Source organism: Ochotona curzoniae, unplaced genomic scaffold, assembly GCF_017591425.1.
Source record: "Ochotona curzoniae isolate NIBS_2020 unplaced genomic scaffold, NIBS_Ocur_1.0 contig_1014, whole genome shotgun sequence".
Taxonomy (NCBI): Eukaryota; Metazoa; Chordata; class Mammalia; order Lagomorpha; family Ochotonidae; genus Ochotona; species Ochotona curzoniae.
Genome location: NW_024464920.1, coordinates 9,594,590 through 9,621,081, shown reverse-complemented (window position 1 = coordinate 9,621,081; position 26,492 = coordinate 9,594,590). Strand labels below are relative to the sequence as shown.

The 26,492-nt window shown below is 47.3% G+C and overlaps 2 protein-coding genes across 2 annotated transcripts in view; one reads left to right on the top strand and one right to left on the bottom strand.

Moving 5' to 3' along the window:
• The first annotated feature begins 298 nt into the window (after positions 1 to 298).
• On the top strand, positions 299 to 7,126 carry SNRPF (small nuclear ribonucleoprotein polypeptide F). Its single transcript, XM_040980539.1, has 4 exons — positions 299 to 409; positions 1,421 to 1,546; positions 6,494 to 6,558; positions 7,002 to 7,126. The coding sequence occupies exons 1-4, from the start codon at positions 407 to 409 to the stop codon at positions 7,066 to 7,068; spliced, it is 261 nt and encodes an 86-aa protein (XP_040836473.1). The 5' UTR covers positions 299 to 406; the 3' UTR covers positions 7,069 to 7,126.
• Positions 7,127 to 7,813: 687 nt separating this feature from the next.
• The window catches only part of CCDC38 (coiled-coil domain containing 38), a 53,866-nt gene continuing 35,187 nt past the window's right edge, over positions 7,814 to 26,492 (bottom strand). Inside the window, exons 9-14 of the mRNA XM_040978010.1 lie at positions 22,352 to 22,518; positions 20,082 to 20,233; positions 17,378 to 17,513; positions 12,637 to 12,842; positions 10,978 to 11,071; positions 7,814 to 8,048 (exon numbers count right to left, since the gene is read on the bottom strand). Of these exons, the coding sequence (XP_040833944.1) occupies positions 7,935 to 8,048; positions 10,978 to 11,071; positions 12,637 to 12,842; positions 17,378 to 17,513; positions 20,082 to 20,233; positions 22,352 to 22,518 (869 nt within the window). The 3' untranslated portion in view covers positions 7,814 to 7,934. The remainder of the gene's footprint in view (positions 8,049 to 10,977; positions 11,072 to 12,636; positions 12,843 to 17,377; positions 17,514 to 20,081; positions 20,234 to 22,351; positions 22,519 to 26,492) is intronic.

Here is a 26,492-nt window from a genome sequence, read left to right as displayed (position 1 = left end):
ACTGCTTTCCCAGGCCACAGGCAGGGAGCTGGATTAGAACCGGTGGCCATACGGGATCCAGGCGCGTGCGAGGTGAGCGCTTTAGCAGCTAGGCTACCGCGCCGGCCCTGAAAGGCCGACTTTTGCAGCGTCGCCTCGTTTCCTAGGCGACCCCAGCAGCCATTACCAGAGGCCGGAGAGATCTCTGGTTGCTAGGAAACACTGCCCTAAGCTCTTCCAATCAGCACGCGTCTCTTTCTGACCAATCACAGAAGGCGAGAGCGCGGCGTCGGCCGGTGAGAGGTCACGGCGGGATTTGGCGGCCATTTCTCCCTGAGCAGCGCGGCTCGGGGCTTTGGGGAGAAGCTGCTCCGGTGGCGCGGGACGGCCTTGGCTCTGTGTCGGCGGCGAGGAACCCGAAGTCGTGATGGTAGGGAGAGGGGGGACGTCCGCGCGGAGCGGCGGGAGAGCCGGGTCTGGCTGTGGGCCGCCCCTGCCATCCCTCCGCGCGTGGGGCGCGCTCCGGCTCGGCGCGCCCTGGGCTGTGCGCGGCCCCTCCGGCCGCCTTGGCCTCGCCATCCTCCCGTGGGGGGCTCCGGGCGCTCGGGCGGGCGTAGGGGAGCGGGCGGCGGTCCCTCAGGGGATGTCGGGGGTGGAGAGGTCGGCGCGCTCCCCGGGGCGCTCGGGGTTGGGGTCCACCTGCCGCCGGGGTGATCCCCAGGGGCCCACCGAGTGGACTGGCCTCCTGGCAGCCGCGCCTTGGTCTGCAGTCTGCGGGGCGAGGAGATGAGCTTGATGGGGAGGAGGGAAATGGTTGGGTTCGTTGGGGATGCTTGGTGGTGTTGCGGGGAGAGGCACCCCAAGTCCTCTGCTGGGGAGGTGTGGGCTGCGCCTCCCGCTGAGGGATGCTGACGGTAACTGAGCTGCTGGGATGTTTTCAGGATAACCTTCTTTAAAAATTGTTTATTCCTCTTTCCTTGTACGTTAAGAAGTCTCTCGCCTCCGCCGCTTCCTTTTCCTTCTAGAATAACTTCCCCTCTATAGACATGGGTCGTGTCGGACCAGCCTTTTCTCCCTGCGTTGTTGGTTTGGTCGCCCCTCTCTTCCTTCCCCCTTGCAATGCCACGATCTGCACGTGTGCCTGCACACTCCCCTCGCAGCCTCTTAAGGCTAGGGGTTGTCATTACAGCTTTCACCTGAGCTTCCTGAGCGGTTAATTGAGCCCTGGATTTTTCCGTGCGTTGTCGAGCAAAACCGGGTTAACCACGTGAATTTTTTTGCTGCTCTTCCACAAAGTGCAGATGACCTGGTCGGGCAATCAGGAGCGAGGGGCTTGCAGCCTTTGCGTGTTATTAAACGGCGGGTGACTTGGTAGAGGAGAATGAACAAGGATACAGGTCAAGGAGGAAGAAATCATTTGGATCCTTTTGTTTCCGTGCAGAGTTTGCCCCTCAATCCCAAGCCTTTCCTCAATGGGTTAACGGGAAAGCCGGTGATGGTGAAGCTGAAATGGGGCATGGAGTACAAGGGCTACCTGGTGTCTGTGGACGGCTACATGAACATGCAGGTGAGCTGGGCTCGGTCCTCTGGCTCCTTGTGCATGGGTTTCTGGGGCCAATAATGCCACATACACGTAGGTATGTGCCACTGTCGAGCACAGGAATAAAGCCGAGATCAGAGAGTGTGGTTCTAACAGACTCGCTAGGTGTCAGAAGGGGGTCGTACCATGTGTCACAGCAGTGTTCCTCCTGCTGGTCCAAGTAAGGAAAGTTTAGGTGTTGGAATCAGAATATCGTAAGGGAAATATTGTAGTTGCTGGCGAAAGCAAAACTTTAGGAGGCTGGCATTGTTGCATATCCTGGGGGAAGCCCCTGCCTACGGTGCCAGCATCCCATGTAGGCACTGGTTCGAGTCTTGGCTGCTCCACTTCTGATCCAGCTTCCTGCTAATGGGCCTGGGAGAGCAGTGGGGAGGATGGCTCAAGTGTTTGGGGCCCCTGAACCCACATGAGAGACCTCAGCCCCAACTACAGTGTGCATTTGGGGAGTTAGCTTGGACAGAAATACGCCCCCCATTACTTCCCCTCTCTCAGTATTTCTCCTCTCCCTTTTCTGTTCTCTCCCAACTACATTTTAAATAAGCAAAATTATAGGTTGTTTTTTTTTTTTAAAGCAAAACTCCTTCCAGCACTTAGATGTGAAAGAAAATTTTCAAGTGAAACGCATCTTTTTAAATGAATGCTAAAAGGGTAATACTTGATTAATCCATGAGATGCATTTCTTCAGGGAGAAGACAGATTAACTAAAAGAACTATCTGCGTGCCTATTAAATAAGAATTTTTTTTTTAAGATTTATTCATTTGAAAGGTAGAATTAGAGATCCTCCATCCACTGGTTCACTCCCTATATGGCCATAATGGACAGGGTTGGCCCAGGCCAAAGCCTGGAGCTAGCACCTTCATCTGTGTTCCCTACGTGGGTGCAAGGGCCCGGGCACCTGGGCATCCGCCATTGCTCCCAGGAGTGGAAGTGGAGCAGCCAGGACCCAGTGCCCCATGGGATGCCAGTGTCAAAAGTTGTGGCTTTATCTGTTAACCCTACAGTATTGGCCCCATAAAATTATTTATAGATACAAAATGCACATTAGAATTTGTTCACTTTAATCAATTTCATGGATGCTGTTCAATAGTAATTAGATTATTGTACGGCTACCACCAGTATTCATTTCCAGAACTTTTTCATTATCCGAAAGTGAAACCTTTACCCATTAAACAGTAACTCTCCACATCCCATACTTTGTTAATAACCGCTTTCCTACACTCTGAAATTAAGTACTCCTAGGAGTAGTCATATAGTGAGAACCAAACATATACAGGCCTTTTTTGCCGTTTCCTGAATAAAGACATTGTCGTGAGTAATGTAGCAATGATTGTAAAGCGTATAGAAAGATGTGCATAGTTTTTAGTTTCAAGTTACTGTGCTGTCGTACAGAGCGGATCTGAGACATCCTCAGATTTTGGTATCCTTGGTGACAGGAGAGAACCATCTCTAACAGGTTGCAGGGGCTGACCATGTTTCTGTTTTTGAGTCTGGTCACACTGCACTAGCCCAGTCATCTGTTAGGAACACTTGATGGCTTAACAGTCACCAAATAACCTGCTTTCTCAGGTGTCTGCTCAGAGGGGTGCTGGCTCCCATGGCGATTCTGTCTTTTAATTATTTCCGGAACTGCCGCATTGCTTGCCACAGCAAAAGAGGTTTGCGTTTCCACCAGCAATGGTAAAGGTTCCAGTGGGGGTGAAATGGTGTCTTTCTGGTTTTGATGTGGATTTCTTTTAATGTGCTTGTTGTCATTTGTTTATCTAATTTGGAGAAATAGCTGTTTATTTTTTGCCCCCTTCCCCTTTTTTTAGCTCTTTGGCTGGAATTGTTTCCAAGCACATTGTAAAAGGTTACCTAGCTGGGTGGTGGCTCAGCCATGAATTGGAGGATTGCATACTTGCGCACAGGATACTGACAGGAGTACTTTGTTGGGTAGGGAGCTGAGAGTTTGCTTAAACATCTTCCACTTTACTAGATGACACTAAGATGGCTTTGGTCAAGAAAATTCCTGAAACAGCAATCATTTACCATTTATCATTATTTATTTATTTTTTTTTAAAGATTTATTTTTATTATTATTTCATTGGAAAGTTGGATATACAGAGAGGAGAGACAGAGAGGAAGATCTTCCGTCCGATGATTCACTCCCCAAGTGAGCGCAACGGGCCGATACTATGCCAATCCGAAGCCAGGAGCCTCTTCTGGGTCCCCCACGCGGGTGCAGGTTCCCAAAGCCTTGGGCCGTCCTCGACTGCTTTCCCAGGCCACAGGCAGGGAGCTGGAAGGGAAGCAGGGCTGCCGGGATTAGAACCGGCGCCCATATGGGATCCCGGGCGTGCAAGGCGAGGACCTTTAACCACTTGCGCCACTGCGCCGGGCCCATTTATCATTATTTTTAAGACGGCATTTCAAAGGCAGAGTCAGAGGAGCACAAGGTCTTCCATCCACTGCCTCATTCCCCGCACGGCCACAATGGCTGAGGCGTGTCTGAAGTCAGGAATGTCTTTCAGGTCTGCCACCTCGGGTGCAGGGGCCCAAACATTTGAACCATCCTCTTGTTTCCCTAGACCACTGGGAGGGAGTTGGATCAAAGTGGAACAGCTAGGACTTGAACCAGTGCTCATATGGGCTACCAGCACTGTAGGTAGTAGCTTAATCCACAGCACTGGCCCCAAAGCAAAACCGTTTTGATGGAAGTGTCTTGGAATGATTGGTGAGAGTGGTGCAACTGCATGAGTGTATTAAGGCTATTGACTTACAAGCAGTGGATTTAGAGCATGGATATTATATACCCAAGGAAAAAGAACATCCACTTAACACTTGGTTTTAGAATGTAACAGGTTCCTGCTGAGCTTGCAAGACTGAGTGGCCAACCATACTGACAGTAGCTTTGGAGTCTGCCAGCTCAGCAGAGGTGTGTGGCGTGCCCATTAAGTGCATGGCACTGTAAATGCAGCAGTCTACCTTCATGGGTGTTTTGTATTTTTAAGGTTTGTTTATTTTACTTGAAAGGGCTACAGAGAGACCTTCCATCTGCTTGCTCACTCTCCAAATGGTTGGCAGAGTTGGGCCAAGGGGAAGCCAGGAGCTTCCTGGGTCTCCCACCTGGGTACAGGGGTTCAAGGCCTTTCCTAGGCCACAAGCAGAGAACTGGATTGCAAGTGGAGCAGCCTGGACTCAAACCGGTGCCCGTAAGAGATACTGGCAACTGTGAGCAGAGAATTAGTATGCTCCACCACCATGCTGGCCACTCATGTTTATGAGCCCCAGATGGCACTGAGGTACCTTTTTTTTTCCAGCTGGACAAATGAAACAGCTGGGAATTGAACTGGCAAAGCCCAATTGTAAACACCCCCCTTTTTTTAGGATTTTTTTTTTTTCAGTTGGAAAAGCAGATTTACAGAGAAAGGGGTGGGGCAGATCTTCATCTGCTGGTTCACCCCGCAAGTGGCCACTATGGCCAGAGCTGAGCCGATCCAAAGCTAGGCACCTCCTCTGGGTTTCTCACACAGGTGCGGGGTCCCAAGGCCTTGGGCTGTCCTCGACTGCCTTCCTAGGCCACAAGCAGGGAGCTGGATGCAGCCCCATATTTTAAAGATTTATTTTTATTATTTTTCCATTGGAAAGGCGGATATACAGAGAGGAGAGACAGAGAGGAAGATCTTCCATCCGATGATTCACTCCCCAAGTGAGCGCAACGGCCGATGCTATGCCGATCTGAAGCCAGGAGCCTCTTCCGGGTCTCCCACGCGGGTGCAGGTCCCCAAAGCTCTGGGCCGTGCTCCACTGCTTTCCCAGGCCACAGGCAGGGAGCTGGAAGGGAAGCGGGGCTGCTGGGATAGAACCGGCGCCCATATGGGATCCCGGGCGTGCAAGGCCACTTGCGCCACTGCGCCGAGCCCAGCCCCATATTTTAAAACAACACAAGTTTGGGGCTGGCATTACAGAGAACTGGGCAAATCTGCTGCTTTTGGTTCTGGCATGCAAAGCAGGCCCGTTTGTGTCCTAGCTGTTCTGCTTCCCTCCCAGCTCCTTCTGCCCAGGGAAAAAGCAGGGGAGGATGGCCGAGTGCTTGGTCCACTGCACCATGTGGGAGACTTGGAGGGAGCTCCTGGCTTTAGGCTGACTGGGAAGGAAATCAGAGTGTAACTCTTTCAAATAAATGAAAATGGTCTGTTTTGTATTTTTTTATTACCTGAGTGTACACAGAAAGTTAACATTTTGATATAGAATGATAAATAGCTTGTTGAATAAAAACAAAGGTCACTCTTACCCGATTAACTTCTGCTGTTTGTGCAGACATTTGAAGACATTTGAGAGGCAGAGTTACAGGGAGGAGGTTAGACAAAAAGATTGTTCCTCTGTTGTGTTGTCTCTAAATGGTTGCTCTGGTCAGGCTGGACAGGCACTCCATCCGGGTCTGGGGGGTGGGGCGGGGCATGCAGGGGCCCCAAGTACTTGAGCTGCTGGGACCTGAACTGGCACCCACATGGCATGCTGGGATTGCAGGGACAGGTTTTTCTTCATCAGTCACAGTAAAGGCCCCAGAGCATCCATTGTACTCAGTGCTTTGGTTGTAGATTTATTTTAGCTATAGCTTTTGCATACCTCCATATGACTTGTATGTAGAAATTTAGTGTTTGAAATATTAGAACTATAATTTACATGTAAACTGGAAAGCTTAACTTTTGAAACAAGTTTTATTATGTATCCTACATTCATGGACATTAATTTTATCAAACTTATGTGAAACCAAAAAGTACTTAATAGTAACAGCTAATCTCACTATTAATTACAGATAAATTTAAGTTGGCATGGAAAGGTTGCAGTTAATAAGTTTTTTTCTCACCAGTATTAAGTGTTTGCAATTTTCCTTTTGTGCAGTGATGCTAATAATTTCCTTTTATTTCAAGCTTGCAAATACAGAAGAATACATAGATGGTGCATTATCTGGACATCTGGGTGAAGTGTTGATAAGGTAAACACTCATGTGCTGGAGAAGTTAATAATGAGCAGAATTTGCCCATTTAAATTAGTGCCACAAGCAGTTTTGTTAAAAATTAGCAATACTGTACAACTAGACTTCAGTGAGGCTATTCACCCTGAAGATATTTCTAATATCAGTAATTCTGTGGCCTTTGGCTGTAACCTTTTTCAATGGCTTTGATTCTGGGAGTGTAGTTTTGAATTCACTCAAATCTGTTTAGTAAGGATTTTTTGTCATAACAGCTTTCAAATAGTAGCTTCAAACCTTTGTGTTCTAGTAATTATTTGGGAAATCATTTAAGTGCCATGTGCTTTAACAAATCTTTATGTGAAAGTTTTTAAAGAGAAGGAGTAGCATTCACAATCTTAGCAGATAGATATTCAACTCATGATTTCCACTTAAAACCACAAAATTAACTTTTTTCTCTTTTTTAGGTGTAATAATGTCCTTTATATCAGAGGTGTTGAAGAAGAGGAAGAAGATGGGGAAATGAGAGAATAGCATCTTTAGTGGGGGGGTTTTATATGTAAATTTATAGACAATAAATTTTTTTTTTCAACTTGTGGGCTGTCCATATAATGTTCACCCAATTGAAGATGATTCTACAGAACTGATGCTGTGAAAGCTACTCAGCTTTACTCAACTTGGTTTGCTTTTGGTCGGCAAAGTACTCTTCCGTAGATGCCTAGCAATTTTTATAAAGGTGAGTAGCAGTGCTTGTATTATGTATTAACTGAAACCTTTTAAAATCAAACTACAGCATGTATAAAGTTAAGCATTTTCTTAGAATTTAACTAAGTAAAAATACAAAATAGATAATGTTATGTTCTCTGTGGAGAATAGAGCACAGTAGAAATTTTGACTGACAGGCTGCAGGCCTATGGTTTGTTAGGATGCAGACAGATGGTGGACAGAATTTACTATGAGATAAAAAATCTTGTTAAGGTCTAAGACCATAAGCTAGTAGCTTTAACTTTTAAACTCATCAAAACTGTTCATACCTTGTAACAGTGTATAAATCTTAAAATATCCATTCATTCTTCAGTTAGAATAGTATGCCACAGCTAGACATGGGCTGAGAAAACAATCCTCAGGTTGTCAGAATGGCCACTATTACCCTTAACTGTCATCAGATAGTTACATTGGCAAGCTGTTTTCAGATGCACAGCCCTCACTTTGTCACAAACATATACACATAAATGTGATAGTTACGACTCTCCAAAAAATTCCCAGTCTAGCAGCCTTAAAAAGGCCTTTGTTCCTCAGATCGATAGGACAGTAAATGAAACAGCATATTGCCATTACTGAAAGCCCAGATCTACAGATTACACCTGAAGCATCCTAGTAACCTTATGTCTGTCTGCCATTCAAGCAAAAAAGTACTCTTCCTCCATGGTCTTCGTTCTCGTGTCGCTGACGAGAAGCACTGTGTGTTTGTTAGCAGATGGAGGTTTGGAACGGTAGATGAGTCTTCTTCCCACCTGGAACAAGTAAATGCCATTCTTAGCATAACCATTTCTACTGAAGCGTGTACAATACCATTAAGTTGACTTTCACAAGGCCTAAGAGTTGGGATTGATGACTAGTGGATGTCTAACAGCAAATTGAGCACCCATGAGATGTGAAGTCAGAGCTGTTAGGTGTATAGGGAAATGGGGAGACGGATAGTGGCATCATATAGCATGGGGTCTCAGCAGGACTAGCCCTGAAAAGCATTGTGTTGGAGACCAACATCTCATGTCCCAAAAGGCCATGCAGTTCAGCTCTGGTGGGATGGGCTTCCTGAGACCCCTGTGCTGCCTTCAGCATCCTTGTCACTGTTGGCTTGAGAAAGGGTTCCTGTCAGGAGAGGCCTGGGGCTGTGCACTCGTGCTACTGCTCAGTGGGTTTTGTGTGTGTTTGGGGATTCCTTTGTCTCCCATTTTTGATTTGTAACAGAAGTTGTATAAATGAAATAGGTGAAGAAATTACCACCTTTGTCTCAGAGGCGGTACTAATGACACTTCTTTTAAGTGCGTATGTTTCATTTACTAGAAAGGCAGAGTAACAGAAGGGGCTTTCATCTAGCAATCGACTCCCCTAATCTGCACAGCAGCCAAGGCTGGGCCAGGTGAGGCCAAAGCCTGGAGCCCTGAGTCCTATCCAGGTCTCCCATGTGGGTGGCAGAGACCAAAAACACGTGGGACATCATCTGCTTCCAGTCCAGGACTCATTTTAGCACTCTGATGCCCAGTAGGGTGTCCCAAGTGGCAGTGTATCCCATCATTCTGTGCCACTGACATTAAAAGACAATTCTCATGTGAAACTGTCCTTGACACTCCTGCTTTCATAGGATGTTAATCACGAGCTATACTTCTCTCCAGTATTATAAAAAATGTCCTTGAGCTAAAAATCTGCAAAATGCTTTTCAAGTGTTTTTAACAGATCTTGAGTGATTTTTGCTAATACTTTGAGGTCTCCCCTGTTGAAGGGTACTAAGTATCAAAGTGTCTGGTTGAACCATCATGTGACTTTTTCTCTTCCAGTTTTGGTGTTCATTCTCATTTAAGTCAGCAAGCATTCATGGAGCATCCACTATGTACTAGACTGGCCGCCACCAGCATCCCATACAGGCACAGTGGAGTCCCAGTTACTCCACTTCTGATACAGCTCCCTGCTAGCATGCCTGGGACAGCAACAGGACTGTCCAGGTGCTTGGACCCCTGTACCCACATGGGGGACCTGGAAGAAGCTTCTGGGGCCCAGCCAGGTGCAGCTCCAGCCACTGGCCATTTGGGGCATGAACCTGGAGGTGGGAGTTGTTTCCTTTGCCCCTCTTCCTTTCTCTGCCATTCATATAAATGAATCCATCTTAATAAATACTGGTAAAAATATTAACAATTTCATCTTGTAGGACAGACTAGTAGTAAACACATGGGGAAGAGTGATAACCGGGTGAGCCCTTCCTTAGAAAGGTTGCTTCATAGGAAGAATGGAATTGAAATGGATAAAGATCATTTTAAAGGTAGTGTTTCAAACAACTTAATCTTTTTTTTTTTTTTGGAGATGCATTATTTATTTGAAAGGTTCACTCCCTAAATGGCTGCAATGGCCAGGGCTAGGCAGGCCCAGGCCTTTCCTCCTAGTCTACTACGTGGGTGGCAAGGGCTCAAAGACTTGAGCCATCTTCTGCTGCCTTTTCCATTGCCATAAAGAGGGAGCTGGATCGTAGGAGGAACAGCTGGGACACAAACCCATACCCATGAGGTGCTGTCACTGCAGGCCAGCAGCTTGACTTGCTATGTGACAGCACCATCACAGTCCTCACATTTTGACTATTTCAAGTTAGCATGATAAACTTTTAAAGTTCTTGCTTACAGGGGCTGCTTGTAAGGCTCCCAAGCAAGTGCTCCCATGTAAGAGTGTATGTCCACGCTAGCTTTGTAGCAGTCTTGAGTTTCTGTACTTTGAATACATCCAGAGGGAGGAGCAAGGCATGCAGAGACATCCAGGCACTGTGTAAGTCATGGACCACATGAACTCAGCCTGGGAGTGGGGAGCATCTGGCCCTGCCAAGGCAGTTCCATGTGGGAATCAAAAAGTCTGGCAAGCTACTATTTTTAAGTTGATTTTGTATGGCCTGCAAATGTTAGATATCCAAATGGCCTAGGGCAGAAGATAAATTGCTCGCTCCTTGCCAGTGCACACATTGCTGATTAGAGAGGTTATCTTTTGATGGAATCTTGGCTTCTGGTTCCAGTTCTACATTGGAAGTGACTGGACAAGTTCTTTTCATGTCTTCTGTCCTCTATACTGTGGGAATTAGAAGACTCACTAGTATTCCTTAAGACAGCACTGGATCAAAGAACCAAGGTGCATAGCCAGCTTTCCTAATGAAAAGAATACAGAGGATTTTCAGAAGGATGCAGTTGAGTGTCAAAAGATAACTGCACCCAAGGAGAATAGAGAAGATTGACTGCGCTGGGTCTTGGTTTCCATCTCTGGAATTTCTGAACCACAGACCTGTAGTATCTGTTTAAAAAAAGAATTCCCTGCTGGGTGGGTGGTTAGCCTTGTAGTTAGTGCCTAGGTTTGCTTCTCTTGCTGCTCGTTTGATCCCAGCTCCCTGCTCCTGCACACCCTGGGAGGCAGTTGGGGACGGCTCAAGTAGTTGGGGCCCTGTCACCCATGTGGGCACCAGCCCTGGCTTTAGGCCGACATTTGGGGAGTGAACCAACAGTTAATGGAATTGTACATAGACCTAGATATTTGGATTATTACAAAAGTAACGAGGAACCAGCAGGCAGCATTTGAAGCTGTGAGACAAGCAAGCTTATTTCACTGAAAGCTGAACCTGAGTGTATTACAAGACCAACAAGGTGTGTTGCTCTAGGCCCTGACGCGCCAGGCCCGTGGCTGTAAAGCACATACCTTTTTCTTTGGCTGGGCCACTGCTCTCTCCAGGGCAGCTTTCAGCCTTTCTTCCTGATGTTTCTGCTTCTCTTTCATTTTTTCTTCACGTAACCTGTCACACAAGAGGAGAGAAACATTCTCATATACTCTAATTCACAGAAAGTTAAAAAGATGCACATCATTACTAGTTGGTGATGTTCTAAACACAGGAACCCCTTTAAGGTGAAATGGTGAAGTAAAATGGACACACTCCATCCTTACCTATAACAATGGCTTTTGGATACCCAGGAAAACCTTAAGTCCTGTTTTGAAATGGGAAGAAATTTCGCTTGATCATTTTGGTAAAAGTAAAAGCTACCCAGATCTTGGCCAAGGGAGACCAGTCCCCACCAGTGCACCACACGCTCCAGCACTTCACTGCTCAGCTGTCAGCAGCTGCTTGGAGGAGCCTGTAGGTGTTTTCCTCCCTTCGGAAAACCATTTTAAAACACGGAATTGTCACATGAATGGAACTGTACAGAAATCACAAGTGGGTTGGACAGTGAATAACCACGCCAGTGCTTTCCAGTTGATCTTTTGAATAAAGACCAAGTGCTACTCTTAAGAGTTGGCTGTGAGGGAAAATTACATGACATTGCTACATACATGAATATAAGTTGTACAGAAGGGGCATTCACTACCACATGGTAGCTATTTTAATGGGCCATACAATTCTAAGTTACTAACTTAAAAGCATTGTAACAGTGTGAAATTTGATGCTGTTAGGAATTTCTATTCTGCGATGAAAATCAACTAAAACCCTCTTGAGTAAGGAGGAGAATCCCTGGAATTAGATTAGTGTATCAGTGCTGAAAACAAATTGTACTTCTTCCTGGAGAACACAGCTTCTGCTAGATACCCCGGCTGTTACTACTGTCCTCAGTTGAGGTGGAGCAGCTTACAGGAGTAAAATTTTAAGTTAAGTTCGGTAGATCCCCTCTGGGTCACTTTCATATTCCCAAGTTTGCTTTTCTGTGGAGGAACTGCCCTTCTCCATGTTTAGCAATGGAGCAAGTGGGTCAACAGGCTCAACATGGAAGTGCTTACTGAATGCCGAGCGTTCCTACTTTGATGTAGGTTAGGTAACAGCAGCCCCGGGTGGTGGCAAGTACTGTTAGTGCCAACAGACTCATGAGGTAACGCTGCTGCCCAAGTCACAGTGCGCAGGCAGGCAGGCGCTGTGCCCGTGCCCGTTCTACAAGTACCACCCGGCCGCCCCCATATACACACATATACAGCCACACCATACTAGCGGGAACCTGTTAGAGTAATGATTGACAGACAATGTATGTAGACATGTGTCACTGGGTGTGGCAATTTATACATCTTCTGAAGAGGCTCCGTGCAGGCAAGGATGAGTGCGACCATCAGCCTCATCATGTGGTTTAAAGGAGTAACAATTCATGTGTAAATGCTGCGTGGGCAGTGGCAGATACCCAGGGAGGCCACTGGGTGGCGCTCCAGCACTCTGACAGGCGGACAGTAGGTTCCCACTGAGGGCTCATCTTGACAGGTAATGATTGTGCCACGTGATAGCTGTCCACACAAGTTCACGCAGTTGTAGTGCTCAACCCAAGGGCCCATTCCCCCAGCCCGTAAAAAGACCCCTTTGCTTTAATCCTGACGCATGGACCGTACTTTTGCCGCCGTTCTTTCTGTTTGATCCTCTCGATCGCCTCCACGTTTTCTTTGGGGATAGACTCGATGAGGTCACTGAGTTCCACCAGGCGAGACTCCACTTTGACCAGCTTCTGCACTGGGTTGAGACTGCCAACCTCTGCATCCCCAATGCAGACCCTGTACACTTGGTTAATCTTTCTGCTGAGTGACTCAATCAGCTTTTCCTGAGGTGGATGGAGAAGGAGAGAGGGACAGAAAACATCACAGCACTATCTGGTTTCCCAGTGAATGTAAAACTCCTTAGTGTGTTACATAGAAAAGATTCTTTATGTTCTACCAGCAGTTTTTTACAGAAAAACTTCAAATGACATAGACAAGTGAGAAATGTAACACATCTAATCAGTATCATAATTTAGTTAGATCATTACTATAGCAACAGCTCTGATTATTAAAAATATTTTAAGCCAGCATAAAAAATTAGGAAGATCCTTTTTGCTTGAATATTTTCATATTTCTGGTAAACATTTAGGAAAGGTAATACACAAACACACACATATATATATTTTTAATCCTTTTGTATGGCTCTGATATATCTCCTGGCAGCAAATACATGCGCCTCCTCCCCTTTTTGTATTTGTATTTCTTAGGCTCACTAACACTACAGTCATCCTGTGTGACAGTTTAAGCATGTGGAGGGCAGGAGCTACGTCTTAGGTTTAGATCTAAAATAGCGCCTTGCACAGACCCACGCACTTAATGTCTGCACAACTGCATTCTCGGAAGAACAAGTCTGCAAGCTAACAGATTCCCAGGCTGGCGTACAAAGCCTGCTTAGGAGCCTTCACCTCTCCAATGGGAAGCCACGGCAGTATTCTAAACAGAAGCTTAGGCCAAACCCTGCTGATCCCTGTACCTCGGCACTGCGCCATTTTAACTGCTGGTGGAGATTCTTGAGCTTGTAGGTAACGTGTCCTGGGACCAAAAGAGAACTTCTCTCTTTCTCCACTGGGGACCCGGTATTTGCAGCTAAGAGGATCTCAACAAACTGCTGGGCAAGGATAATCGTTCTCCAGGTAGCATCCTTCCCCATTTCCCGACTCTGCTCAAGAAGAGACCGACCCTAAAGCCAAGGACAAATAACACACTCAAGACAGATGTGGCTATGGAAGCCAAGGCCAACCCCGTCTGGAACCACAGACTCCATCCATCCGACACTTAATTACAAGCTAAGATCTGGTACCAAGGGTGTATTTCTGATAGTTTTTGTATCCCAACTCAATTTAACAATTTATCAATAGGGCCCGGCACGGTGGCACAGTGGTTAAGGTCCTCGCCTTGCATGCCCTGGATCCCATATGGGCGCCGGTTCTATCCTGGCAGCCCCGCTTCCCTTCCAGCTCCCTGCCTGTGGCCTGGGAAAGCAGTGGAAGACAGCCCAAAGCTTTGGGACCCTGCACCCATGTGAGAGACCCGGAAGAGTCTCCTGGCTTTGGATCGGCATAGCATCGGCCGTTGCGCTCACTTGGGGAGTGAATCATCAGATGGAAGATCTTCCTCTCTGTCTCTCCTCTCTGTATATCCGCCTTTCCAATAAAAAAATAATAAAAATAAATCTTTTAAAAAAACAATTAATAAATTTCATTTTTCTGACACTTCTTTGTAGTTCCTATTTTTAAAATGACCCTTTCAGAACAAAAAGGGAAAAGCAACGTTAAGCCCTAGTTGCCCTAAAGCCCCTTTGTTCCCTTTCCTAAAATAATACTACCCTATGTTTCCTGTTCATGTAACGATATGTCAGGTTTAGAAACCTGTAGGCTTTCCTAACACAAGTAGGAAAACCTGAAATAACTGTGCATTGCATGTGAAAGATATTGCCACAGTGGAACTGACAAAGCATGAGCAGAGCGGTTCATCTGACTAATCCTCCATCTCTAAGCACCAGCCATCCAAAAATGGGGTCTGGTTCCTGTCCTGGCTGCTCCACTTCCCTCCCAGCTCCCTGCTCATGGCCTGAGAAAGCAGTCGTGGATGGCCCAAAGCCTTGGAACCCTGCACCCATGTGGGAGACCTGGAAGAGCTCCTGGCTTCAGATTGGCTCAGCTCTGGCCTTTGTGGCCATTAGGCAAATGAGCCAGCAGATGGAAGACCTTTCTCTCTGTTCTTTTCTTTGTAAATCTGCCTTTCTAATAAATAAATAAATCTCTTTTAAAAACACACTAAAAGCATACTGATCACCATCAAACAGGAGAATAAAAGAGGGGATATTCTGAAATTAAGGACAGTTTAGGAAGTAAGGGGAATGAGAGTGAAGGACTCCTGTATGAGAAAGAGATGGAAGGCCTGCCCCAGAGAAGGCAAAAAAGGGTGACAGGGTCCAGGCCTGTTGATAGAGAACAACATATAGAACTGATCCTTGGTTCTGCCACCAGATGGCAGGGCCAGCCCGGGGTACCTCGATGAGAGGCTGTGAGGAGGAGGTGACTCCCAGTACAATGAGGCAGGACTGTGGCAGATTCAGTAACCAGAAGGTCAGGGTCACGCCTCCCAGAGGTGAATGGACCACAGCAATGTTTTAGGAGAAAGCATTCAAACTGGGGAGAGCACAGGGGCATATAACTCAAGGATTTGATCATCCCAGCTGTGTGCTGCCTGTTTACAGCTCTCCCAACTCAACTGCAAGCCCGTTCTGCAAAAGGGAAGACCAGACACACACACACACTTGGCACACTGAACGACAGGAAAGCTTTTATGTTCCGTTGCATGTTCCATGAACAAGCAACACAACCAAACACAATGAACAGGAAAGAATCTAGATGTATCACATGAGTCCACGTCTATGGAGCCAAGTTAGGGAAGTGGTTCGCTTTGAGGGAAGATGTCCAGGGGGCTGGCAAGAAGCTGCGCCACGGCCTGGAGGGAAACACCTCCTTTTTTCATGGTTCCCCCAATCTTGGATAAAAGGGTTTGGGTTGGGATTGGCAGAGGGAGAGACCCAGCTATGGATTTCACATTTTGCAGCTTCAGAATTATTCACCACCTAATGTTTAAGTAGCAGAGAAACAGAACTTTCAGCTACTGAGACAGAAGGAAGGATCTTCCATCTACTGGGTTAGTGCTTAGAAGCCTACAACAGAGACTGCCAGACTGAGGCCAACAGCCAGAACCTTAAACTGGGCCTTCCATATGAGTGGGTGGGGCTCGAGCACTTGAGCCTCCCAGGGTGCGTAGTAGCAGGAAGCTGGATCAGAAGTGGAGTGGCCAGGCACTCTGATACAGAATGTTGGCATTCCAGGTGGCAGCTTAACCCACTGTTCCACAACACCCACCTTCAGAATAAAAAGTGTGCCAAAAACCCAGATAGCCATCAGTAGGTGAATGGATCAAGTATGTCTGCCCTTATAACCATGGAATATTATTTGAAAATGTAAAAAAGGAATCAAATTCTGATAACATGTAGGAACCCTGAAATCATTATGCTGTCTGAAATAAGCTAGATTCCAAATGACAAATACTGTACAGTTGTGTTTATTTAAAGCACCCGGAAGAGCCAAATTCAGAGAGAGAAAAAACAGACACTGACATTGCCAGGGCAAATGGGGGAACTGGTGTTTGACAAGGCTAGAGCTCCAGTTTTCATGGAGCAAGTCTGCAGATGGGCTGCAAAACTATGTGCATGCACTTATGAGTACGACCTGTACATAGGATCATGGGTAAAATGTAAAATTTTACATGGAAGTGATGCAAAAGTTATGAACATAGCGACAGTGGTCACCCAACACTGAATGCCACCGAACTGCCCACTTCACAGGGTTTAGTAGCAAAGTGGTGTCGAAAGCTGCAGCAATGCTGAGAGATCTCAGTGTGGCCAGAGTCACCCTTCTTGTTCCAGGCACGTGGAACACAACCCTTACTAACTCAGGGCTCTGGGACACCGCAAGAAATGTGTGACAGAGCCTCCACCAGCTCTGATTTTCCACCCTGCCCACACGTGGAGGACAGCTGTTTTCTGATACAGTTCTCCCAAATCTGTCTCTGGTTTACATCCAGAACTGCTGCTAGCCCCCCATGTACGCTTTCCACGTTTGTCTCGTTGGAGGCTTTGACAAGGAAAGCAGTGTCAGCCAGCCTTTGTTGTGGGCTCTACAACTCATCCAATCTCTATTCAACAAACATTTCCTGAGTGCAGACGTCACAGGGACAAGAAGGTAAGAAGGTTAAGAGTCGCTGTCCTCAAGGGGTCTGCATTCAATTGGGGGGAGGGGGAGGAACTTACGTGTTCCCAAGTAAGTGTGCTGTGTGTCACACGGCTTTGTGCAGGGCCGACAGGCCACAATCCATGGATTACAGGCTCTGGGCGCAGCAAACGTTGCTTCTTTGATATCTGTGTTGATTCACTGCCTTCCCTAGTTGCTGGCCCCTTGAACTACACCCTGACTGCCCCCTGTCCCGAGCCATCACAGGCTGTGGTTCATTTCATGATATATACACCTTTACTGGGGGAAAAAAAAAGCATCTGGCGGAAGGGTGGAGGAACTTTGATATATTTTACAACCATCAGAGCAATAAGACTCCCACACCAATCTGAATGCTTTGTACCTATGTAAATGGGCGGGCAGGTAACCCCACAATGGTTTTCTGCCTCCATCAGCTGTGTGGGCCTTGTGGGTGGCTTTAGCTCCCCTCTGCCAAGTACACAAGGAATGCAAACTGTCTACTATCAAGGGCCAACACGAAATGACTGAAGGTCAAGAACGATTACCTGGGCTTCTGAATTGAATTCTCCGAAACTAAACAGCCTGGACCTTAACTCCAGCTCTGCTGCCTTCTCCTCTTCCCTCACGCAGTTTGCCTTGAGCATGGCTTTGTGCTCCAGCAGGAACTCCACGTTGCTGTTTCTGTTGCATAAGAAGAGACCCCAGGTTGGGAGTCACCATTTGGTGGAAGGAAAAGAAAAAAACAAAAACAAAACATGTCAGGAGCTTCAACACTTCAACATTTTTAAAAAACGATTTCTTCATGTTTATTGGAAAGGCAGATTTACAGAGAAGGAGACAGAAAGATCTTCCATCCACTGGTTCATTCCCTAAACAGCTGCAACAGCTGCAGCTGGACTGGTCTGAAGCCAGGAGCCAGGAGCTTCTTCCAGGTCTCCCACACAAGTGCAGGGTCCCAAGGCTTTGGGCCATCCTCGACTGCTTTCCCAGGCCACAGGCAGGGAGCTGGGAGGGAAGCAGAGCTGCCGGGACATGAACCAATGCCATATGGGATCTTGGTGCATGTAAGGCAAGGATGTTGCCACTGAACCTCACAGTGAACCCCAACTTTTTTTAATATCATTGTCAATATCTAGATCTAGGAAGGCAGATAGGAGTCAAGACACGGTCAAGGTTCAAGCAGCATTTCAAGTTGAGAAAACAAATGGACAACTACTGCTTTCAATTTCCATCTGAGGGCATTGTCTTCCCTGTTCCCACTGGTGGGGTCCCCTCTCCCAGCCCCCAGATAGTTGCAGAGCAGAGGGGTCAGGAGGTCCAGCTGTACTGTGAGCCATTACACCAGTGTTCTCAGACTGGCTGGGTGATCAAGCCATCTGGGGAACCGGGAGGAGCCGACTCCCGCGTCCCTCCCCTCAAGATTTCCACGGAGACCCCCAGAAACCAATGCTATGAGGATCCCTTTCTCTTGCCTGTTTGCACTCATCCTGTACCCCAAAATAAAAAATCACATGGAGTGGGGATATGGGTGCTAGCTCATGCTGTGAAGACCGGGGTAACCGGGAGATGGAAAAGTTACAGCAGCGGGAATGGGTGGCTTAGTAATACGTGCCTTGGGTGCTCACTTTCTGAACAAACTAATTTGTTCTCAAGATAACTGCATCTGGACCTACTGTTTATGGCACACTAGGCTAAGCCTCCACTTGCAGCGCCAGCTTCCCACATGGTTCAAGTTTGTGTCCTGGCTGCTCCACACCTGATCCAGCTCCCTGTTAATGTGCCTGGGAAAACAGTGAAGGATGGCCCAAATGTTTGAACCCCTGCACCCAAAGGGAGACCCAGAAGCAGCTCCTGGTTCCTGGCTTCAGCCATGCAACCATTGTGCCCATTCAGGGACTGAATCAATCTGTGAATGCAAAACCTCCCTCTCTTCTTCGTCCTACCTACGCCTTTCAAATACAATAAATCTTGGGGCCAGTGTGGTGGCATAGCACACTAAGCCACCATTTGTGGTGTGTCAGCATCCCATATGAACACTGCTTTAAGTTCCAGTTGTTTTGCTTCTGATCCAGCTCCTGGCATATGGCCTGGGAAGCAGCAAAGGATGGCTTGGGTTCTTGGGCCTCTGCACCTGTGTGGGAGACCCAGAGGAAACTCCTGGCTTCACATCAGCTCAGTTCCAGATGTTGTGGCTATCTGAGGAATGAACCAGCAGATGGAAGACTTCTCACTCTCTCCTTCTCTGTCTTTCCACTAAAAGTAAGTAAATACTGCAAAAAAAAAAAAAAATCTTCTAGCCCAGCAGATTTCTTTAAAAAAGGTTCTACCTCTTGGGATGATGGGTAGGTACCCAGATCTGTCCCCTCTTGCTTAACCCTCTTAACTCAGAAGTGTAATAACTGCATTAAAATTTTAAGTCATCCCTAACTCTTTGTCTGTAAGAGCCTGAGTGTGGGCCCAGCATGGTGACTTAGCAGCTAAGGTCCTCGCCTTGAACATGCCGTATCCCATGTGGGCGCCAGTTCTAATCCTGGCAGCTCCACTTTCCATCCAGCTCCCCGCTTGTGGCCTGGGAAAGCAGTCGAGAACAGCCCAAAGCCTTGGGACTCTGCGCCTGTGTGGGAGACCTGGAAGAGGATTTGGGCTCCTGGCTTTGGATCGGCGCAGCACCAGCTGTTGCACTTACTTGGGGAGTGAATCATTGGACAGAAGATATTTCTCTCTGTTTCTCCTCCTCTCTCTACATATATGACTTTGCAATGAAATCAAATAAATCTTAAAAAAAAAAAAAAAAGAACCCGAGTGTGCCGACAGGTCCATTAGAAGGACCAGCATGATTAACTGTGACCCTTGTTTTTGCTGAGAGTCAGTGAAGGAAAGCGCATTTTTCAGAATTGCCAACAAAGCATGACTTGCTGGAAGAAGTGACCGCAAGCCAAGCAGAGGGTAAAAAAGTACCTAGGAGCAAAATGAAGGCCGTGGGTGCCAAGTTATACCCTCTTTGGTCTTTCAAATGCTCTTTTCTCATAACCAGCTAGAAACAAGTGTTTTAACAAGTGAGAGCAAAATCAAACGAATGCCAGCCCATTCTGTGTCAATATTAACTTCTACCTTTGATATCCGGCAACAAAAACCTGATTAGTAAAAACCCCAGCCTGAACGTAGAGGGTCGGGGAGGAAGAGCCACGTGATCCAGTTTCCCGTTAGCCACCGCGGGACAGAACCAAAGCCCTTGTTGTCACGACTCACATCTTTTCCTGGATCACCTTTTCTCGCTTGTTTATATCCTCCAGGTTCTCATCCACGTCCTGGGAATACTGCACCAGCGTGAGGTTCTGTTCCTCCAGCTCCATGAGCACTTGGAGTAACTCTTCCGGCTCTTTGAAATAAAGCTCGGGCTCCTAACGGGTCAGGAACAAAGGATTCAGCGTAGTGGTGGGGCGGGGGGGACGACACCTGTGCAGGCAGGATTTCTCTAGACGGGCAGGAAAAGGGCTGCCGTCCTGCTGGGAGGGGCGCCAGGGTGGACCCCAGTGCCCCTGCCTGTGGGACCTGGCTCTTAGCAAGAGGACACGTGGATGCTGGGAAAGTGGGAAGGGCTGGGAAGATGGAGGGAGAGGGTGAGGCAGAGAGAAAGCAAGCCCAAAGCAAAAGGTGGGGCATGAGCAGGAAAAAGGCAAGGCAACAGGAAGAGGTGGGCTAAAGAAGGCGGCTGGGGCAGGGAGTTTTTCCACATTTTCAAGACTATGTATGTGTTACCATAAGAAAATTATTCTTAAAATATGACTTAAGCATTTACATGCTTTGTTATTTACAGTTGCCAAGAGAAAAAAGCTACCAGAATTGCCCATTGATGAATAAAATTATGAAGCCAACGTGGTGTGGGCACTTAGTGAAATATTATTCACCCTTAAAAACAAAGGAGGGGCAGACACTGTGGCATAGTAGGCGAACCCTCTGTCTGTGTGGACACCACTTCCTGTCCTGGGTGCTTCACTTCCCATCCAGCTCCCTGCCTGTGGCCTGGGAAAGCAGTGGAGGACGGCTCAAGGTCTTGGGACCCTGCACCCATGTGGGAGACCCAGAGAAGCTCCTGGTTTCAGTTCAGCTCAGCCACAGTCTTTGTGGCCATTTGGGCAGTCAAGCAGCAGACAGAAGAGCTGTCTCTCCCCTCTGCAAATCTGCCTTTCAAATAAACATAAATGGATCTTAGCAAAAACCAAAAATGGAGACTCTGTCACATTCTACAGCATAGGCGAACGCTGGGGACATCAGACATAATGTCACAAAAGACAAATACTGCATGATTACATCTAAATGGGGTTATCTGCTGCTTTTGAAAGTTCAGAAACTCTGCTTTAAGTTATCTTGTTTTCCCGCACGTTTCCTTACTCATTGTCAGTCTTATTTGAAAGGCTGAGAGAGCGAATGTGTGAGCCCTTTTGTTTCTGCTGTTTAATTAATCAAACATCTCAACAGCCAAGGCTGGGCCAAAGCTAGGAGCCAGAAGCACTGCCCAGGCCAGCGGTGTGAGCAGCAAGAGCCCTGGGCGGGGCTGCTGACACTGTCTACAGGCACCGGGACAGGAAACATCCCACCCAAGAACTCCTTGGGGCTCTATCCCAAGTGGCAGCTTGACGTGCTATGCCACAACACCCACCGACATGAAGTCTCTAAAGTCGAACTCTCACAGAGTGGAGGCTGTCGGGGGGTCACGGGAGGGGGAAGAGGGGAGCTCCTGCTGAGTGCCAAGTTCTGCTGCGGGATGGAAACGGAAATCTGTGGCCAGTACGCTCTCAGCACTGCTGGACCACACACCCGAGAAACGGCAGACAGGAAAATGTTATGGGTTCTTGCCTTTTGTTGGTTTGGTTTTGAAATCATAATTACACCTGCTGACTAGGTGAAAGCTTATTACAGTATCAAACGGGAGGCAGGGAGGAGGGGGGACTCCCCATACCTACAAGCTGTATCATGGAAATAAACAACAAAGTACCAAAAAAAGCATCCTAACGGGTGGTGGTTTTTATTCCTTTTGAGTTCCTGTGGTCATATGTAGGGTGGGGTAGCTAAAGTGGGGCTTGGAGCAGGAATGGGCTGCTCTGCTGAAGGCCTGGTCACCGCCTGGCTCAGCGCCCCAATAACCCCAGGCCCCAAAGAATAAGCAGCAACGACAGAACGGCTGTTTGGATGGGAAGATTGCAGACAACATAAGGATACTTCAAAAGCTCATGAGAAGGTGCGCACGTGTCTGACAGCAAGCTTTCAACAACGCATCCCAATGAACTCGGCAAGCACTGTCACACAGGCACACATTTCCCACGATCACCCTCCGATATTTTCCTTGAATGATGGAATGACAAAATTGTACCTTCATCCAATCAGAAAACATCAGTAAAATCACACTGCTTCTGGGAAACGTGTGGCATGATCAAGACAGAAAACTGTGATTTCCAAAGCAGAAATGCACAGCTGTGTGTCACCCAACCCAAGGATTCAGTGAGACGTGGTGAGGTTACCAGATCAACGTCCATGTCTTCATCGAGAAAGAATTCCAGACTGTCTTCGGAACTGATACTCTCAGGCCGGCTACACGAGGGAGAGAGGGGGACGGGGGAGAAATGTTTGATTTCTGAACTATTTTCTATCAACACATTTGCTTTCATTTCTGAATTGCCTTCAGAACCTAATGGCCATTGAGATCATTTAGGGAGTCAACTGGAAGAAGATTCTTGCCCCCCTTCCCTGGGCAACTCTGCCTTTCAGATAAAATAAAAATAAACCAAAAAAAGGCTAGAGAGTGACATCTCCCACTTGCTGGTTGACTCCCAAATGCCTACAACCATGAGGGCTCAGCCAGGCCCAAACCAGCAGCAGAACCCTTGTCTGGGTCCCCCACATGGGTGGCCCGTCGTTGGATACCTCCCTGGGTACTCTAGCCAGGAGCTGGAATTAGCAGCAAAGCCAGGACTCGAACCCAGGCCTTTTGATGCAGATGCAGCAATTCCAAATGGCTTCTTTAAAGATTTATTTAGTCATTTGTTTATTTATTTTATTTATATAGGAAAGTCAGATATACAGAGAGGAGGAGAAGAGAGAGGCAGATCTTCTGTCCGATGATTCACTCCCCAAGTGCCCATAACATTCGGAGTGGCATTGATCTAAAGCCAGGAGCCAGGAACCTCCTCCAGGTCTCCCACATGGGCTCAGGGTCCCAAAGTCTTGAGCCATTCTCGACTGCTTTCCCAGGCCACAATCAGGGAGTTGGATGGGAAGTGGGGCTGCTGGGATTAGAACCAGTGCCCACATGGGATCCCAGCACGTGCAAGGTGAGGACTTAAGCCGCTAGGCTACTATGCCGGGCCCCCCAGATGACTTTGTAACCACCAGGCCATAATCCTGCCTCAGTTGTCCTTTAGTCCTGTTCCTTATCCTACCCAGCCGTTTGAGGATGAGCTCAAGCCCTGCTGACAGCGACTCCTGCATCTCAATCTCTTCAACCTGAGCTCTAGGTTTTAGTGTCCAACTTCCTGCCAGTCATCAATATCCACTTCACTGCTGCCCCTTAAGGAGTTAAATTGATGAGTTCAAAGTCCTACTTCCGGGCCCAGGGTGGTGGCCTAGCGGCTAAAGTACTGGGATCCCTTGGGACGCTGCACCCACATGGGAGACCTGGAGGAAGTTTCTAGCTCCTGGCTTCGGATAGGTGCAGCACGGGCCGTTGCGGCCACTTGGGGAGTGAATCATTGGACTGAAGATCTTCCTCTCTCTTCTCCTCCTCTCTGTATATCTGACTTTGCAATGATAATAAAAAGAAATTTCTACTCCCCTCTTTTCAATCCTGCCCTTACTATGCCCTCAATGGCCCTGGATGACAAGACCATAACCTGGTTGCTATACTAGAGTATATTCAGAGTTATCCTTCACCATTCCTCTTGGGACCCCTGGCATCCCATATCAGAGTGTCTGTTCAAATCCTGACCTCAGCTTCCTTCTAACGGACACCCTGGGAGGCAGCAGCTGATGGCTCAAGGACATGGGTTCCTGCTGCCCACGTGGGAGTCCAAGCCTCAACTCCAGGCTCCTGGCTGTGGCTTGGTCCAGTCCTATCTGCTGTGGACACTGGAGGAGGAACACCACACTGCCTTTCAAATAAATATTTTAGAGTTTATTTTGACACAGACTTTTTTTTGAAACCCACATAGTTTACTCAACCTCTGGAACATGGTTTAGGCAGTTCCTCGTATGTCATCTGATCTGTGACAACAGGCTCTAACTGGCCCCTCTACCTCTAGTGTCGACTCCTACCGAATCTGACTGGGCCTCCCACACACCGTAGCGGTCCTCCCTAGCTGCCCAATGCTCGAGACAAAGTGCAGCTTTTCTGGGATGGCTTCACCACCTGCCGGCTCCCAGTGCAGGACCTGTTTACCACTTTGGGCCTCTCCCATCTCACGATGGTGAGAACGGCCTCACCATTCCAACAGAACCCAGTGCTGTGTCAGAAAGCGCACCCTTCCCAGGTCTTCTCGCCTCCTGGTTTAGATGTCGTCTGCTGGTGGAGGGCTTGCCGAAGCCCACCTCTGATGCCCATGGTCCTCTGAGTTCATCGTTCCAATGGCATTTGTAACTAACCAATCCCTTGTCCGTCTCCCTCCCTACATGATAACTTTGAAGCAGAGAGCTCCAGGGCACTCAAATATATCACAATTCTTTAACATTGAATTGTCAATCTTATTTATTTTTATTTGAAAGGCAGACCTATAGAAGAGACGGGTCTTCCGTCTACTGGTACAGTTCCTAACTCTGGTTGGGCCAGGTGGAAACCAGTTTCCCTGAACTCAGCCCAGTCTCCCATAAGTCAGGCAGGGATCCAGGTTCTTGAGTCATCATATGCAGGTTTGGGCATTAGCAAGAAGCTGGAAGGGCAAGCAGAGCCCAGACTCCAACCCAAGCACTTCGAAAATGCTTGGCGCTTGACCCTGGGCGCCCAAGTCCCATCCCATGAAGTGTTCGTTGAGACCATGAGAAAAAGGAGTTCTCCGAGGGAAGATACGGAGTATATGTTACCCTGTGAGTCTCGATAAAGAGATGGCATCAGGCAAAATTTAACATGCATGTGTGATAAAACTCTCAGGAAAAAAAAAAAAACGGAATAGAGGAGACTCAATTTGGTAGAGTATCTACAGCTAAAATCCCCTAATACAAGATGGGTACCATGAAGTAGCAGGTTTAAGCTCTGCCTGCAGTGCCAGTTTCTATATGGGTGCCAGGTTGAGTCCTGGCTGCTCCACTTCCCATCAAGCATTCTGTTTCTAGCACGGGAAAGCAGCAGAGGATGGCTCAAAGCCTTGGGTCCTTGCACCTATGTAGGAGACCTGGAAGAAGCACCAGGCTTCAGACTTGCAAATTCTGCATTGTGGCCCTTTGGGGAATGAAGCCATGGATGAAGATCTCTTTCTCTGTGATTATAAATTCCAAGCAAAATAAATAAACCTTAAAAAAAAACTCACGTTAAACTTAACATTGATCATGTGAGTCCTCTCAAGACCAGGAGCTGGCAAGGGCAGCTGTCCCCTTTTCTCTTACTCAGCGTAGGATAAAGGAAGGGCAAAGACAAAGGACGTAAAGGGAACATAGACCAGAAAGAGAGACAGCCAACTCTCCCTGTTTGCACATTGCATGACATTACATGCTGGTCCACCTATGCACTCTTAAGGATTCTTTTTTTTTTTTTTTTTGAGTGTGGAGGGGGTAGCAAACTCCTATTCACTGGTCTGCTTCCAAAATATGTCTGTATTATTTCTTGTAATTGCTACAGCTGGTCCAGACCAAAGCTCAGAGTCAAAGACTCAGTGTAGGTCACCTGCCTGGGCAGAAGGGACCCAAGAACTTGAGCTGTCACCTTTGCCAACCACAGTTTGCACTGCAGCAGGCTGGAGCTGGGACCCAGGGCTAGGAATTAGACCCAGGTCTTTGGATGTGGAAGGAAGGAATCCTAACTGGTGCCTTCACCACCAGGCCAAATGGCAAACCCAAGTGAGCCTTTACGAGTGAAACCAAACAGAATCCAAGGAGCAAGAAATGAGTCCAGCATGGCCCAAGTAGACAAAAGCATAGCAGTCAACTGAAAAAGCAAGAGCAAAAAGCCTTCAGTCACAGCCTGACACCATATATAATGACCTCCATCAGCAAAATGGATCATGGGCTTAGGGAAAAACTCCTTGGGTTGGAGCCTGGCAACGGATTCCAGAATTGATACTGAAAGGATGATCCATAAAACAAAGAACCAACTGGACTTCATCAAAATTTAAAACTTTGTCTTTGTACACCATGTATACTGAAAGAGTGCTATCTACCAAAGAATTCTCAACTTCAGTAATCAAATTATATTTTTATAAAGTGAGAAAATGAGTCAAGGACGTTTCGCCAGAGGGTACAGCAACACAAGCAAGTGTAAGAAAAGATATCCAACATCATTAACTGCTGGGGAAACGCAAATTAAATGCACAACAAAATATTTTGTACCTTGCAGAATTGCTTAAGTTAAAAAAAAAATACTAAATGCTAATGAGGATGTTGAGGAACTGGATCCCTCAGGAATGTAATATGGTAGAGACATTAGGAAACACCTGGCCCATTTCTTTAAAAAGACAGCAT